Source organism: Bos mutus, chromosome 10 (assembly GCF_027580195.1).
Source record: "Bos mutus isolate GX-2022 chromosome 10, NWIPB_WYAK_1.1, whole genome shotgun sequence".
In the NCBI taxonomy this organism is placed as follows: Eukaryota; Metazoa; Chordata; class Mammalia; order Artiodactyla; family Bovidae; genus Bos; species Bos mutus.
This window is the reverse complement of record NC_091626.1, coordinates 82,457,257-82,473,033: the sequence shown is the minus strand read 5'-3', so window position 1 is coordinate 82,473,033 and position 15,777 is coordinate 82,457,257. Positions and strand designations below refer to the sequence as shown.

Sequence of the window (15,777 nt, the reverse complement as noted above, 5' to 3'; positions counted from 1 at the left end):
TAGTAAAACTGGCTGTGCTAACCTCAAAGATGTATTTCTCAAAATATGCCCCATACACGAAAATATCTTATAAATTTTAAAGAGATCTACATATATATAATGATCATTTTTTTTGGTCAGCCTTTCTCATTTTTGACTGGCAAGTAACTAAGTTCTTGGCCTTACAATCAGGATATACCAGAAAGTTCTCATTTCAGCTTATACCCCAGAAGCAGTCACATCTTCCAACAAGGTGGCACAGAATCATGAAATAACCAGAAAGCACTGTGAAGAGCTTAGAGGAAGAGTTAGAAAAACAACCGAGGGACATTTTCTGAACAGACAGCAGAGCGAGAGGCCCGGAACCCGGGCAGGGAGGAGAGGGTTAAATCCTTTCCTCTGCAGTACAAAAGAAAAGAGTGTGCGGAAAGATTAGGATTTTTGCTTTTACAATGGGAGCTGCAGAAGCGTAGGGAAGAAGCTGAAGAAAAAAAAGGGGGCGTCTCCCCTTTAAAGACTTGCAGAGATTGAGAGAGAGTCAGAGACTGAGAATCAGAGCGCGCTCGTGTCTGTCTGTCCGTCCCTGGGAAGCGAGAACATCTCTGCTTCACAGTGATTGGCATTGGGGGAGAGGCATCAGTTGGCTTCAGACCCAGGGGGGAGACCAGACCAGGTCACCCCGATTCAGACTAAGTGAGCGTTGTCCCTCCCTGTCCCACCTCTCTCTACCCGGGAATGTCTCGGCGAAAGCAGCGGAAACCCCAACAGTTAATCTCGGACTGCGAAGGTCCCAGCGCGTCTGAGAACGGTGGGTGCCGGGGAGGGGTGGGGGTGGGGGCTGAGTCCAAGCCTGTGTGGGTCAGGCCAGGGCAAGGGGAGGGCACCCGGGCCATGGGCGAAACCAGGGGGAGGACTTGGTCACTAGGGGGTTGAAAGAGTTGAGTTGCAGGCAGTAAGGAGATGATGACCTGCACTGGAGAGAAGCCCCGCTTGGCTTTTCTCAGGGTTGATTCTGTTTGTTTTCCGTGTTGCTTTTCTTTGGATGAAATGGAGTTTTCAAACTGGCTCTGTCTCCCCACCCAAGAGTTTTCTCCCAGGTCCCCCTTTGCTCACTGGTCTTTGTGCCCGTTGCTAAGTAACCTTCTCAGACCTGAAGACCCGTCTCTTAGGGGTGGGATTTTCCCCCCTTTTCTTTCTGGAGAGTTGGGTTGCAAGAGAATGAATTGGATGAACGTGAAGTTTCCCCTGAGGGAGAGGAGAAAAAAGTTTCTTATTGTTGGGCTGAGCAGAGAACAGATCAGAGCTCCCAGAGGGAGAGAGCTAATGTCGGTCAGATGCAGCCTGGTTTGGAGTGTCTATCTGTGTCACCTGGGGTAGAGGTTGGAGGAAAGGTCTGGATGAGGGGCTTAGGCGGGTGCTTCAAGGAAAGCCAAGCTAAAAAAAACCTGTATGTGTTAACATACATGCATGTTAATACATGCATATAATTTTATGAGAATATTATCATTTATGTAACAGATTCTCTTTATGAGGGGGGAACTTTTCATGTATTCTTATAGCATTCCAGTAAGTAAGAGGCAGCCAAGAGAGCAACTAAGATACTGAGCAGTGACATTGCTCAGTCTCAAAAACAGGCATAATCAGGAAAGAAACCTTGATTTCATGATAATCAGAACTAGCAGTACACACTCCACCTAAATTAGGGTTTTCCAAGCTTGCTTGGTTGTGGGTAGATGTGGGCTAGCGTCTGGGAATCTGTATCTTTGCAAATATCCAGGTACTTCTTAGGATTGAGCAAGTTTTGGATAATCTGGTATGGCTATGTATTTCACACTGGCTGAGAGATAAACTATTTATTTAGCAAACAGCTGATTCACCCAACAATGTAGTATAGGATTAAACACAAGGATTCTGAAGGCAGAATTTCAGGATTCAAATCCTGGCTCTACCTCTTGGTTAGCTGTGCAGCCTTTGTTGATTTACTTTGCTTTTCTATGTCTCAGTTTCCTCATCTGTAAAATGGAGATGAATATACTGACTACTATCTCATTGGGTTATTGAGTTAATACATGTTTTAGTACACTTATAGAAATAACTAGCATAAATAAGTGCTTAATACAAGTGGTACAGTCCCTAGCATAAATAAGTACTTAATATGTGAGTATTATTATTATATGTGAATACAGTGGCACTTCCTGCAAATACTGAAATAAGACAAAAGCTCTGGGAACTCTTGGTGAACTTCAGCATTTCTTTATGAGATATGTGTCATGGAAACCTCTAGGATAATGTATTTGTAGTGGCTAAACTAAAACATGGATTAAATTTACCTTCTCACCTGCTGTAAAAAAAAAAAAAAAAAAGACTTGAGATCAAGTCAGTGTGCCACATGCTACAGACATATTGGCTTTTGTGTAGAACACATCCCCTTCAAGTCAGTGCTTTACTGGGATCCCACTGTGCCAGTATTAAGAGGTTCATGCTGGTGGCATCCTTCCCTCCTGGGACACATTAGCCCCCGCTTAATGGGGCTGCAGGCCGGATGTTTCCTCCCGCTGCTCTACAGGAGACTTCCCCCAGAGCCTCGGAGTTGCCTTACAGTCCTGCTCCCCTGCTGGTTGGATTGCGGAACAATACTGAATTCCCCCAGAGGCGTCCTCCTCTCCTCTCTCCCCTCTCTCCCCACTTCCTCAGCTCACCCATTCCCTACACCACTGCTGAGGAAGAGTCTGGGAGGAGGCTACAAATTCTTTCACTACTGCCCTGAGAGGATTCTCCAGCCCCCTTGAGCTGTAGCTCCCACTTGTGGCTGTGAACACCTGGGGGCGCGGAATGCTGCAGCAAAGCCGTCCCCATGGAAACAGTACAGGCTTGAACTCAGTGGCAGCAAAGAATTTCAGTTGAAATTTTCCCTTTGAGCCATAAAAGTTAAAAACATAAATGTCAGGAGCAAGAAAGCAGTAGTTAACCTTAAGAAAGCCTATGGGTTTTCTGTTCAGAATTCTCCTGAGAGAGAAAGATCCTTGCGCTACTAGCATGACCTGGGGTGTAATGGGGTCTCATGTAAGATGAGGTGGCTAATATTTGATCAAATCTAAAATTCCTTCATGCTTTCATAAGATATACAGATAGGGTTTCTATTCACTCACGTGATCTTCAGGCTCCTGAGTTTTCCTTCTACCCCAGGGACATTTTTTTGTTCAGCACACCCCCAAATTAGGTAGGGAGGGCTTTTATTTGGGGGCTCTTATGTGTGCCCTTTTACAGGTGTACCTGTGGAGCTATGGGCATCATCATGACCATCAGCAGATATTTATTTAGTAGGCTAGGGTGCCACTAAGGCTTTCAGGAGTCTTTGCCTTCCTTTAAGCAATGTTTACCATATGTGACAAGCAAATGCTGAGCCTTTGTTGCACATTTTAAAAGCCTCATCTCTGCAGTGACCTAAGATATCACCAAGACACAGTCTGAAAAACCTGTTTTCCAGCCCTCTTTTTGTTCAGCTTCCCTGACCAGAACACCAAAAACCTAACAGAATAGTAATCGCACATAAGTGATGAGAAGGAAATAGTCTATTTACTTAAAAACTCTGGAGAGAAAAAAAAATTCCTCTCTTCCCTACAGAGTCTAGAAGTCGGGAATAGAGAACATAAGGGATGTGAATAGGGAAAATGTAAAGCAGTGCATCTGGGAAATAAAGGAAACCATCGGAAACCCAGATATTTAGTGAGAAGGAGAAACCAGGACAACAGCCAAACAGATATAGGGGGAGAAATGGCAGTTGGCAGATATCAAGAGCAGCAAAAGGGGAAAGAAGGCAAAAATAGAGTTGTGAGGGTCCTGTTCTCTTTACAGCATCCTCTCTTGGAGTATTGATGCCTGAGCCTTTAAGCCCTAGGCACTCCTGGGTCAAAAAGAAAACATTTCTGAGTAGATAGAAAGTACTCAGGCAGGGTACAATAGAGCACTGGATAAGGAAACACAAAACCTGGTTTTCAGTCCGGCTTGGACTTAGAAGTTTTGTGACCTTGGACAAATCCAGCCTTCTCCCAGGCTTCAGGTTTTAGTCTTTACAGAATAATACTCATTGCTAATATTTGCTGAGCATTTACTATTTGTCAGGTACTATGCTACGCCCTTTATATATTTTTTTTTGTTTATTTCTCTGCTATTATTACCTCCATTAAAGTGACTTTAATTTATGGTGATACAAAACAAAATTTTTCATTTTTAAGCATACAATTCAGTGGCATTAAGTATATTCACAATTCTGTGCAACCATCACTACCATCCATTTCAGAGCTCTTTCATCTTGCAAAACTGAAACTGTATACCCATTAAATAATAACTCCGCATTTGCTTCACCCAACCCCACCAGCCCCAGGAAATCACCATTCGACTTTCCGTCTCTGTGAATTTACCAATTCTAGGGATCTCACATAATGAAACCATACAATATGTGTCCGTTTGAGTGGCTTATTTCCATCTGGCTTATTTCACTCAGCACAATGTTTTCAAGTCTCATCTATGTTGTAGCACTTATAAGAATTTCATACCTTTTTATTGCTATACCCCCATTTTAAAAAGAAATCCAAGCCTTAGGGAAATTAAGAAACTTTTCCCAAGGTCACAAAGATTAGAAAGCGCTGGCACTTTAACTGAGGTCTGATTCAGAGTGACTGAGTCACTGTGCTCAGTGAGAGGTCAGATCTCTAAAGTCACTTCCAGTTTCAAAACAGTATGAATTCCATGTTAAGTGCCGAGTCCTTTGATATCAGAAAAATGCCTGTTTTAAAAAAAACACCTTTTTTGTGTGTGTTTGATCGAAGATATTCGTATTCTGGAAACATATATTTTTCTCACTTAGCACCAGATGTACCTGTGCCTGTTTGTCCACTGCGTTGCACAGGTCAAGGGTACACTTACTAGGTGTGAGCGACAGAGGGGTATGTGGATGCATTTAGGAGAGAGGAGTGAGGAAGAGAAGATCATTTATTCTCCCTTAGAAGTCCTCTATAGCAGCAGTTACAGAATCAACTCATAACTGGGGACACTATCAATTGGTGTTGGTCCAACATTAACAGTAAGTTTAGGCAGAGCAACCAGTCCATTCTGAAGGAGATCAGCCCTGGGATTTCTTTGGAAGGAATGATACTAAAGCTGAAACTCCAGTACTTTGGCCACATCACGTGAAGAGTTGACTCATTGGAAAAGACTCTGATGCTGGGAGGGATTGGGGGCAGGAGGAGAAGGGGACGACAGAGGATGAGATGGCTGGATGGCATCACTGACTCGATGGACGTGAGTCTGAATGAACTCCGGGAGTTGGTGATGGACAGGGAGGCCTGGCATGCTGCGATTCATGGGGTCGCAAAGAGGTCGGACACGACTGAGTGACTGAACTGAACTGACATAGTATGCTCATTTCTTTAATGGTTGGATGGTGCCTAAACTCTGTGTAGAACAAAGCCTTTCATTTTACAATTAGAAGTATGGCTCAAGATGCACATACAGTCACTTAAACTCATAGTCGAGTGAATATCATGTCAATTTCTGTTCATGGAAGCAGGGTACAAGAGAGTTAAAATGTACCTGTGGTCAGAGTAGAGAGAGAACCCGACAGGCAGATTTTATTTTGCATGGAGCAACTCATTTTACTTATGTCCTAATTTTGGTAAAGTTGAACACAGGTAAGATTTGTGACCTTCCCCGGTGGCTCAGCAGTAAAGAGTTCACCAGCAATACAGGAGAAACGGATTTGATCCCTGGGTCGGGAAGATCCCCTGAAGAAGGAAATGGCAACCCACTCCAGTATTCTTGCCTGTGAAATCTCATGAACAGAGGAGCCTGGCAGGCTACAGTCTGTGGGGTCACAAAAGAGTCAGACATTACAGCACTTTCTACTTTTCCACTTTGAAGATTTGTGAGAAGCAGGGTGGAAGTTTTGCTGGGAAAGGCACTCCTCTGATATACACTATGGATCTCCTCCTTGGCTGTACATTGGAATCACTTGAGGAGCATGACAAACATTGATGCCTAGACCCACCCTGGCCAGGCTTCCCAGGTGCCGCTAGTGGTAAAGATCCCACCAGCCAGTGTAGGAGACCTAAGAGATGCAGGTTCGATCCCTGGGTCCGGAAGATTCCCTGGAGGAGGAAATGGCTACCCTGTATTCTTGCTTGGAGAATCACATGGACAGAGGAGCCTGGCAGGCTACACGTTCATATCTTCACAAAGCGTCAGACTTAGCATGCATGCACACACAGCCTGGCCACTGGGATTTTTAAAAGCTCTTCCAGTAATTCTAGTGGGCAGCAAAGTTTGAGAACCTCTGTTCAAGTCACTGCTACCCACTGATTTTTCTGTTTTCTGAGCCATCCTTTCCCAAGTTTGATGAGCCACCAGATTTAGACAGTCACCTGATTTCATTTTTCTTTGTTATTTCAGCTCTTTATAAATTTAAACCAGCATATCCAGATCTCAGTCCTGTGTCCATCCCAGACTTTGCATGTGACCCAGGATAGCTTACTTCACCTTATCTGCTATCTAGGGACACCATTACCGGGTTTGTTTAGTCCTGTGTTTATGATTTCATTCGTGTCTGCCTAAGAATCCCACCCCCCTTTTCAGGATAGGCAGTGAGTGAAAAGTGCTGAGAAATAGAGGGCTCCTCTTACAGGTGGCTGTTGATCCATCACCTTTCAACAGGGACTGAATTTACCTTTAAGAAGAGTGCAGATCAAATTACGCATCAGAAAGCAAGTTTCATTAAAGAGCAAGAAAGGGGACAGTGTTTCCCAGGAGAAGATGAAAAGAAAAGGATTTCTTTTCTTGTTGGAAGACTTGACAAAACAGCAACTTGATATCAAACGTTCAATGCTAATTAACAAATGCTCAGTAGAAAGCGTCCATCTGATTCCTTCTTTCTCACTGAGGCCACAGAGCAAATGGCAGGTAGGAACCACACAAGGCCCTTTCTCTAGTTTAGGGAAGCTACACAGTGTTGATGTGCTTGGGAAAGTATTGGACAGGAGTCAAAACTCTGAATGCTTGCTGCACTGAATTACTGTGTGAATTTGGAAAAGTCACTTAACCTCTCCAAGCTTCAACTTCCTTATCTGTAAAAATAAACAACATTGCAGTTAACCTGTGACTTACCATAATTGACACAGAATCCCCTCTCCCTCCCTGGTCAGGTCTGGAAGCCTGGAGCTCCTCTGTTTCAGAGCCATTGTCCACAGTGTCAAGACACTTGTGTTTATCTGAAGTTTCAAAACAATTCAGTACAAAGTTTTCAATGAAAGTGGACATTATTAATATATTGTACTAATATTAATATTCAACTATGTCTATATTATATATACAACTCAGTGTGTGTGTTCAGTCATGTCTGACTCTTTGCAACCCCATGGACTGTAGCCTGCCAGGCTCCTCTGTCCATAGAATTTTCCAGGCAAGAATAATGGAGTGGATTGCCTTTTCCTACTCCAGGGAATCGTCCCAACCCAAGAATCAAACCCGTGTCTCTTGCCTCTCCTGCATTGGCAGATGGATTCTTTACCACTAGCGCCACCTGAAAAGCCTAATATTAATATTACACTACACTAACATTAATATTTGGGGAAGGAGATGGCTATTACAGCTCCCACCCCAAAAGACTTCCTACTCTTAATATAAGCCAATAATATTAGCCTCAGAAATGAATAAGATGGCTAATTCCCTGGCAGTCCAGTGGTTAGGATGCCACACTTATGCTACCAAGGACCTGGGTTCAGGGAACTAAGATCCTGAGTAAGCCGTACAGCTTGGCCAAAAATAAATAAAGAAAGAAAGAAATTAATAGGCAACATGAAAACAGACCTAATTTGAATATATATGTATTTTAGCTTATTTTGTTTTTTTTTTTGCCACTGAACGGTAAGTTCTTTAATTCATAATATTTAGGACTCCTCCCAAAATTTGAAGTCCTATATATACATATTATTTTATCCCCACTATATTTCTCTGATGAAGCCAACATAGCTACAATATTACCACTTTACAAAAAAGGAAATGGCAGTGTAGTCATGGTGTGACTGCCCACCACACCTCAATTTACCAGCCAGGCAAGAACGGAACTGGGATTAGAACAAGGTGGATTTACTGATGCCCAGGCAAACCACAGAACTAAGGACTTGTTGTCACCTCCTGTAAGCTCTTTTAAGGAAGTGGGAAAGCCTTTAAGGCTCATTTCAAGATAGGAAGGGAATGCAGAGTACCTGGTCCAGGAGGCATTTTACCCGCTTAATCCTCTCTCCGAACTGGAGGCCACCTCTGTGCAGTGAGCAGGTGTTAAGTCATTTCTAGGCATTCAACCCAGCCTGGGGCTAAAAGGGGCTTTAGGCCCCGAGAGGCTGCCTGGTAGCTCCCTCCTACTGCATTTTCCCCATTGTTTCAGGAGGAGTTCCCGTTCCCCCGGGGTTAAAGCTAGGTGGGCCTCTGCAGGCTAGCATCTCCCCCAAACCGCACGTCCTTAATAGTGTCTGCGTTGCTAGAGAAGGACAACGGAGGAAGAAGGGTAGAGAAGAGGAAACTAAATAGGAGATGGCTCCTTAAATAAGCATGAACTCTATAAATGAGGTGTGGGCCGGGTGATCCGTGGAATAACTTGCATTCAGCTATTATTCTGGGGGAGGAGGGGCGGGGAGTAAAGGGGCTTAGTGTTCCGCAGAGAAGAGTCCTGAATCGACTTCCTTGGAAATTCTACCTCGCAGCCTCCCACCCTAAGAAGCTTCTATTGTAGAGGGGTTGTGGGGGTAGGGTGGGAATGGAGGTGAAGAAAACAGGACAAAACTTGGGGCATTTGAAGGGGCGGTGTGAATGTGTGTAGATAAGGAGTGGATTTTCTGGGACCCCCCTCCTGCTCTGGCCCTCAGACCACCCTCTCTGGAGTCCACGTTTTCCAGGCTCAGCGGATCCTTTATCCGAAGAAAAATAAGAGAAGCCTATCGCTCTGCTCTATTGAGCAAGGCTGTGTTTCCTACTGTGCCCCCTTGAGCTTGCTGGGGAGGTGGGCGGGCCGGTCTGGGCAAAGACATCTGGAGATGGGGGGAGCTAGCAGAGGGCAAGGATAGGTGGACCCCCACCAGGCCCCACAGCACCTGTCACTGAGCCTACCGGAAACCCTCCTGTGCTCTGGGCTCCCGCCCCCGTACACCCATCCCCCGCCCCCCCCTCCTTCCCCAGCTCCCGCCTCCCTCCCCAGCAGCTCCTCCCCACAGACTCCCCTTCCCAGCAGCTCCTCCCCCATCTCCCCTCTCCCAGCTTTCTGGCTCCAGCTCCTCCCCTCCTCCGCGTCTCCTTGCTCCCCTCCCCCTCCTCCACTGCGCCCTGCCCCCGCCGCCGATCTCCATCTCTGCAGTCTGGGCCGCTGGGTGCAGAGGCTGCTGCAGCCCGGGCGGCCAGTGCCGCCTCCCCCAATCCGGATACCCATTGTCTCCCACTCCACCCGGCCCTGTACCTCCCGCACAACCATGGCGCACGAAGCCGGGAGGAGCTCTCGTCTCGGGGGGCCCTGCGGGGAGCCGGCGGAGCTTGGAGGTGCGGTAGGGCCCGGCAGGGGTAGGGGTGGAGGGGGCGCGCGGGGCGAGGGGGGAAGGACTTTCGGTGGACGAGATAAAACGCACGATTCTCTGCCCAGGACCCGGTCCTCCCAGCTAGTCCTTCCGCCCGCCGGTGACCCGGGGTGCGAGGGGATGGAAGGGGGACAGTAGCTTGTGCATGCCCACTCCTCCCTGGCCCTCAGTGCTGGCGTGTCGTGTCCAGGCGGGTCAGCCCTGAGCTCTAGCCTTCTGCACGGCCTGATGGTGAGCTCATCTCCCCACCCCCACTAGCGGTTACTGGGCTCGTTGTTAATTACAGCCTGTGTATACCCATCCCAACCGCACCACCCACGCTCTCTCCTTGTGTTCTCCCCAGGTGATGTGAGCGAGGACGACCACCCCCAAGTCTGTGCCAAGTGCTGCGCACAATTCACTGACCCAACCGAATTCCTCGCCCACCAGAATGCATGTTCTACTGATCCCCCTGTAATGGTGATAATTGGGGGCCAGGAGAACCCCAACAACTCTTCGACCTCTTGCGAACCCCGGCCTGAGGGCCACAGTAGTCCGCAGGCCATGGAAGCTGAGCAAAGCAACCCCTCGGACTGCGCGTCCTCTGTACCCACAGATCCCACCTGGGGCCCAGAGCGGAGGGGAGAGGAGTCGTCCGGGCACTTCCTCATTGCTGCCACAGGTACAGCAGCTGGGGGAGGTGGGGGCCTGATCTTGGCCAGCCCCAAGCTGGGAGCAACTCCATTACCGCCGGAGTCCACCCCTGCACCCCCTCCTCCTCCGCCTCCTCCTCCCCCCCCAGGGGTAGGCAGTGGCCACTTGAACATCCCTCTGATCTTGGAAGAACTCCGGGTGCTGCAGCAGCGCCAGATTCATCAGATGCAGATGACTGAGCAAATCTGCCGGCAGGTGCTGCTGCTAGGCTCCTTAGGCCAGACAGTGGGCACCCCTTCCAGTCCCTCGGAGCTGCCTGGGACAGGGACTGCCTCCTCCACCAAACCCCTGCTTCCTCTCTTCAGCCCCATCAAACCTGTCCAAACTGGCAAAACACTGGCACCTTCCTCCACCTCCTCCTCAGGGGCAGAAGCACCCAAGCAGGCTTTCTTCCACCTTTACCACCCCTTGGGGTCACAGCACCCTTTTTCTGCTGGTGTGGTCGGGCGAAGCCACAAACCCACCCCTGCACCCTCCCCGGCCCTGTCAGGCAGCACGGATCAGCTGATCGCCTCGCCTCACCTGGCTTTCCCAGGCACCACAGGACTCCTGGCAGCGCAGTGTCTTGGGGCAGCCCGGGGCCTCGAGGCTGCTGCTTCCCCAGGGCTCCTGAAGCCAAAGAATGGAGGTGGAGAGTTGGGTTATGGGGAAGTGATGGGCCCCTTGGAGAAGCCCGGTGGGAGGCACAAGTGCCGCTTCTGCGCCAAAGTATTTGGTAGTGACAGTGCCCTGCAGATCCACCTGCGTTCCCACACAGGCGAGAGACCCTATAAGTGTAATGTGTGTGGCAACCGCTTTACCACGAGAGGCAACCTCAAAGTGCATTTCCATCGGCATCGGGAGAAGTACCCACATGTGCAGATGAACCCTCACCCGGTGCCAGAGCATCTAGACTACGTTATCACCAGCAGCGGCCTGCCCTATGGTATGTCGGTGCCACCAGAAAAGGCCGAGGAGGAGGCCGCTGTGCCGGGTGGAGGTGTGGAACGCAAGCCTCTGGTGGCCTCCACTGCTGCCCTCAGTGCCACAGAGAGCCTCACACTGCTCTCCACTGGTGCAGGCACCACTACGGCCCCTGCGCTTCCTGCTTTCAATAAGTTTGTGCTCATGAAAGCGGTAGAGCCAAAGAATAAAGCGGATGAAAACACCCCGCCGGGGAGTGAGGGCTCAGCCATCACCGGAGTGGCAGAAAGTGGCGCAGCAACCCGCATGCAGCTAAGTAAGCTAGTGACATCGCTACCCAGCTGGGCCCTGCTTACCAACCACTTGAAGTCCACTGGTAGCTTCCCTTTCCCTTATGTGCTGGAGCCCTTGGGCGCTTCACCCTCCGAGACCTCCAAGCTTCAGCAGCTGGTAGAAAAGATTGACCGTCAAGGAGCTGTGGCAGTGGCCTCTACTGCCTCGGGTGCCCCCACCACCTCTGCCCCTGCAGCTTCATCATCAGCCTCATCTGGACCCAACCAGTGTGTCATTTGTCTCCGGGTGCTGAGCTGTCCTCGGGCACTGCGCCTGCATTATGGCCAGCATGGAGGTGAGCGGCCCTTCAAATGCAAAGTGTGTGGCAGAGCTTTCTCTACCCGGGGCAATCTGCGTGCACATTTCGTGGGCCATAAGGCTAGTCCAGCTGCCCGGGCCCAGAACTCCTGCCCCATTTGCCAGAAGAAGTTCACCAACGCTGTTACTCTGCAGCAGCATGTTCGGATGCACCTGGGGGGCCAGATCCCCAATGGTGGCACTGCACTCCCTGAAGCGGGGGGAACTGCCCAGGAGAACGGCTCTGAGCAATCGACAGTCTCCGGAGCCGGGGGCTTCCCCCAGCAGCCATCCCAGCAGCCATCCCCAGAGGAGGAGTTGTCTGAAGAAGAGGAAGAGGATGAAGAAGAGGAAGAAGATGTGACCGATGAAGATTCTCTGGCCGGAAGAGGCTCTGAAAGTGGAGGTGAGAAGGCGATATCCGTGCGAGGTGATTCAGAAGAGGCCTCTGGCACTGAGGAGGAAGTGGGGACTGTGGCGGCAGTGACCACAGCTGGGAAGGAGATGGACACTAATGAGAAGGCCATTCAACAGCCGTGTCTGCTGCCACCACCACCACCTGACACCCTGGATCAGACGCAGCCAATGGAGCAGGGAGGCAGTGATGCTGCCGGAGGCACGGAAGAAGGGGGAAAACCTGAGAGGAGCTCCAGCCCAGGGTCAGCGCGGGCCCTTGAAGGGGAAGGCAGCAGCACCCCGTTGGTGGAGGAGCTGAGCCTGCAGGAAGTGATGAGAAAGGAGCCCGGGGAAAGCAGTGGCCGAAAGGCCTGTGAAGTGTGTGGCCAGACCTTTCCCACCCAGGCAGCTCTGGAGGAGCATCAGAAAACCCACCCCAAGGAGGGGCTGCTCTTCACTTGTGTTTTCTGCAGGCAGGGCTTTCTCGAGCGGGCTACCCTCAAGAAGCACATGCTGCTGGCCCACCACCAGGTACAGCCCTTTGCCCCCCATGGCCCTCAGAATATTGCTGCTCTTTCCTTGGTCCCAGGCTGCTCACCCTCTATCACTTCCCCAGGGCTCTCTCCCTTTCCCCGAAAAGATGACCCCACCATCCCATGAACCAGTTTTTCTGTACCTGCTGCCCCTTGACCCAAGGAGCAGGAAGTGAGAGCTCTGTAGAAGGACCTCCCAGATGTATGAGCGTTTATTTGTCTGTTTCTCTGAGTTCTTAGATGTCCTTAATGACTTTTCTCTAATCCCCGAGCTTCGAAATTGCTGAGCTCACGGCAACTGCCCCCTGAGAAACTTTTCTTCCCTCTTCATTCATTGTACCTGAGGAAAATAGATTCGCTACAGCTTTTACATTCCCAAGAAGAACCCTTTCCAGCTTCCCTGAGAATGACCCTTCTTCCCTCTCCTCTCCCCTTTGGCAGGTGCACCTGAGCACCCACATATGGAATTACAGCCCACCCCGAAGGGGGCAGCACCTGTCCCTGGAGGGCCTAGGGCCACTCCTCTCTGGTGACCAGGTCAGCCTGCATGACTTCTTGTCCCAGGGCATTCCTTCCCAGCTGGTGAGGGTGGGCCCGCTGTCTCTTTGGAACCAGGACACAACCTTCCTGTCAAGTGACCTGCCCACCAAGCCCCAGACTTCCAGTTCCATCTCCATCTCCACTGCCACTTCAGGCCCTGCACCACCAGTGCTGTTTGGCCCAGGAACTGAGGCTGGGAAGTTGCCTCCAGCAGTGGTGGGATCCAGAGAAGCCAAGGAGAAGAGAGCTCCCCTTTTCTTCTTTAGGCCTCTTGCATCCAAGACAGTGCCTGGGAAGCCCATCTTAGAAGAGAAGTAGCACATTGTACATTCCTTCTCCTTCCGCGTGCCAACAGTGAAAATGGAACAATATCTGTCTCTCGTGGCCCAGCCCCAGGGGGTAGGGAGAAATGAAAGGCACAGGACACTCTTCCTGCTAGTAAGGCACTCGTGTCTTAGTCACATTAAGGCAAAGGCGTTGGCTGCTTAATATGCCAAGATATTCTGAGCTTCTCATATCCTTCATCTTTGCCTCTCACAGTTAGCAAACAAGTGGATTTCTTGCTGAGAGGTCTCCCATGGGATGGCTATTTGGGGGAAGGAAATGTGAAGTTCATATCTTTAGCAAGCATTGTTCATGAGGGTAGTTGAAGGACTAATGGAAAGTTGAGTGTTGTAAAGCATAAGGCTTGCTGCAAACCTGTATGATTAATAAAGGGGCGAGATGTAAAGGAGGAGACCTCAAATTCTTGATTGGATGGGTTGATGGGTCTCATGAATGTTCTTTTGGACTCATGGTGACTTTAGTGTGCCACAGTGCACTGTGGATCAGAGGGGTTTCCTAGCACTAGTGTGCTTCTAGTTTTAGATAACTCCCTCCTTTATTCCCTAGCCCCTGTATTTTCCTTATCTTCCTCTCTCAAGGTCCACTTCCTCCCCATTGTGCCTGCCCATGGACCTGGGTTTGTGTCTTTGCCACTGTCTGGTTAATAGAGTCCCAGACTTTGGGAGAGGAGCCCAGGTGCTGTCCTCCCTGCCTCTCTGTCTTGTAATGAGATGTAGTATTTACTCTTAACATAGGATCATCTGGAACAGGAGTTCTGAGGAGGAAGGAGTGAAGATTCTGCTATTGACTGATGTGAGTGATGGCTCCTCCAAAGGTGTAGGCTCCAGAGTTTCCTAACATAGTAAAATGTGAAGACCAGACAAGGGAGATATTAGTGTCTTTCCCTTTTCATTAAAGGTGTTTTAACCAAATATTTGTGTGTTTCTCCTTATTTCATGACTAAATAGCCAGCTGGGGTGTGATATGGTTATTCCCTAACATTGAGATTCCCTTACCACCTACATCTCCTGCCAAAGCTGAACATATGGTGGTGAAGTATTTAATTTGCTCAGCCTTGTCCTAAAACAACCTTCACTGAATGTAATTTCCTTGTTGAAATGGTGTTTGTGTTCTCAAAAGGTAGAGGATTTGCTCACACTTTACAGCCGTTGTCCAGGTTTTCTCTTTGCCTAGATGCTTCCACCACCAAGCTTTTGTATTTTATTTTGTTTTTTGTTTTGTTTGTAGTTTGAACGCTATCAGTCTTTCCTGAAACCTAAGCCAGCCTAGCTGACATCAGTTAATCTGCAGAACGAAGGTGAATTCATCTTTATGATCCTTGGTCTAATATTATAAACATTAAAAAAAAAATTCAACCCTAATAATTTCTACCAACAAGGTAATATAAAGGAGAATTTTTAGCAGAGGAAATACATTGGGGGTGGGTGTGTCTGTGTGTGTGTGTATATATATATATATATTTTTTTTTTTTTTTTGTTTTGTCTCCACAATATGGTAAGGTTCAGACTCTTAGACCTTGCTTTCCTAAAGAAAACATTCTCTGGAATTTTTTCTAATTTTTGCTTTTGTAAGATATCACTGAAACCATGTGCTAAAGGGATAGGACTGGTAAAATGATTTGCCTGAAGACATGTAGCCAATCAGTTGCAGAAGTGGATTAAGAACCCAGGTCAGCAGAAACTCAGTTTCACTGCTACTACCTTCAGGGGTGGTACTTGCTTCCGGTTCCATCACTGGACTCCTAAAGTGAGGCTGGCTGGAAGACTGAAGGGAAAAGGTGAGTAAACCTGTTCCTGAACAGAGGTTTAATTCCAGTGGCCTCCTGGAGCCGTACCCATTCCCCTTTAAAGGTACTAGTGAATAGGACATGACAATCTTGTGAAGTAGGCTGGGGAAGAAACAGCTCCTGTCTCTTTAATTCCCTACCAAAGCTTTATAAATCTGTTTTTCCTTTCAGCCTATGGAAGGAGGTGGGTCACCAATCCTTCTATTCCCTTACCTCCCCACCCCCACTGGACATAGATAATGCCATTTAACTAATTAAACTTGACTTGTCCTCTCTTTGATGCCAGTTCCCATTATGATAACAGCTGTCAGTGAGGCTCCTACTAATGGATACTTCCTTGGTCAGGTCAGCCCTGAGC

At 48.7% G+C, this 15,777-nt stretch overlaps 1 protein-coding gene across 3 annotated transcripts; it reads left to right on the top strand.

The window, feature by feature from the left end:
* Positions 1 to 9,252: 9,252 nt before the first annotated feature.
* Positions 9,253 to 14,535, top strand: SALL2 (spalt like transcription factor 2). Of its 3 annotated transcripts, XM_070378332.1 has the most exons (4): positions 9,253 to 9,558; positions 9,937 to 12,746; positions 13,190 to 13,285; positions 14,368 to 14,535. In XM_070378332.1, the coding sequence occupies exons 1-4, from the start codon at positions 9,492 to 9,494 to the stop codon at positions 14,389 to 14,391; spliced, it is 2,997 nt and encodes a 998-aa protein (XP_070234433.1). In that variant the 5' UTR covers positions 9,253 to 9,491; the 3' UTR covers positions 14,392 to 14,535. The 3 variants fall into 3 exon arrangements, with proteins under 3 accessions (XP_070234433.1, XP_070234434.1, XP_070234432.1); XM_070378333.1 differs by lacking the exon at positions 13,190 to 13,285; XM_070378331.1 differs by having other exon boundaries at positions 9,255 to 9,558; positions 13,190 to 14,510.
* Positions 14,536 to 15,777: the final 1,242 nt, after the last annotated feature.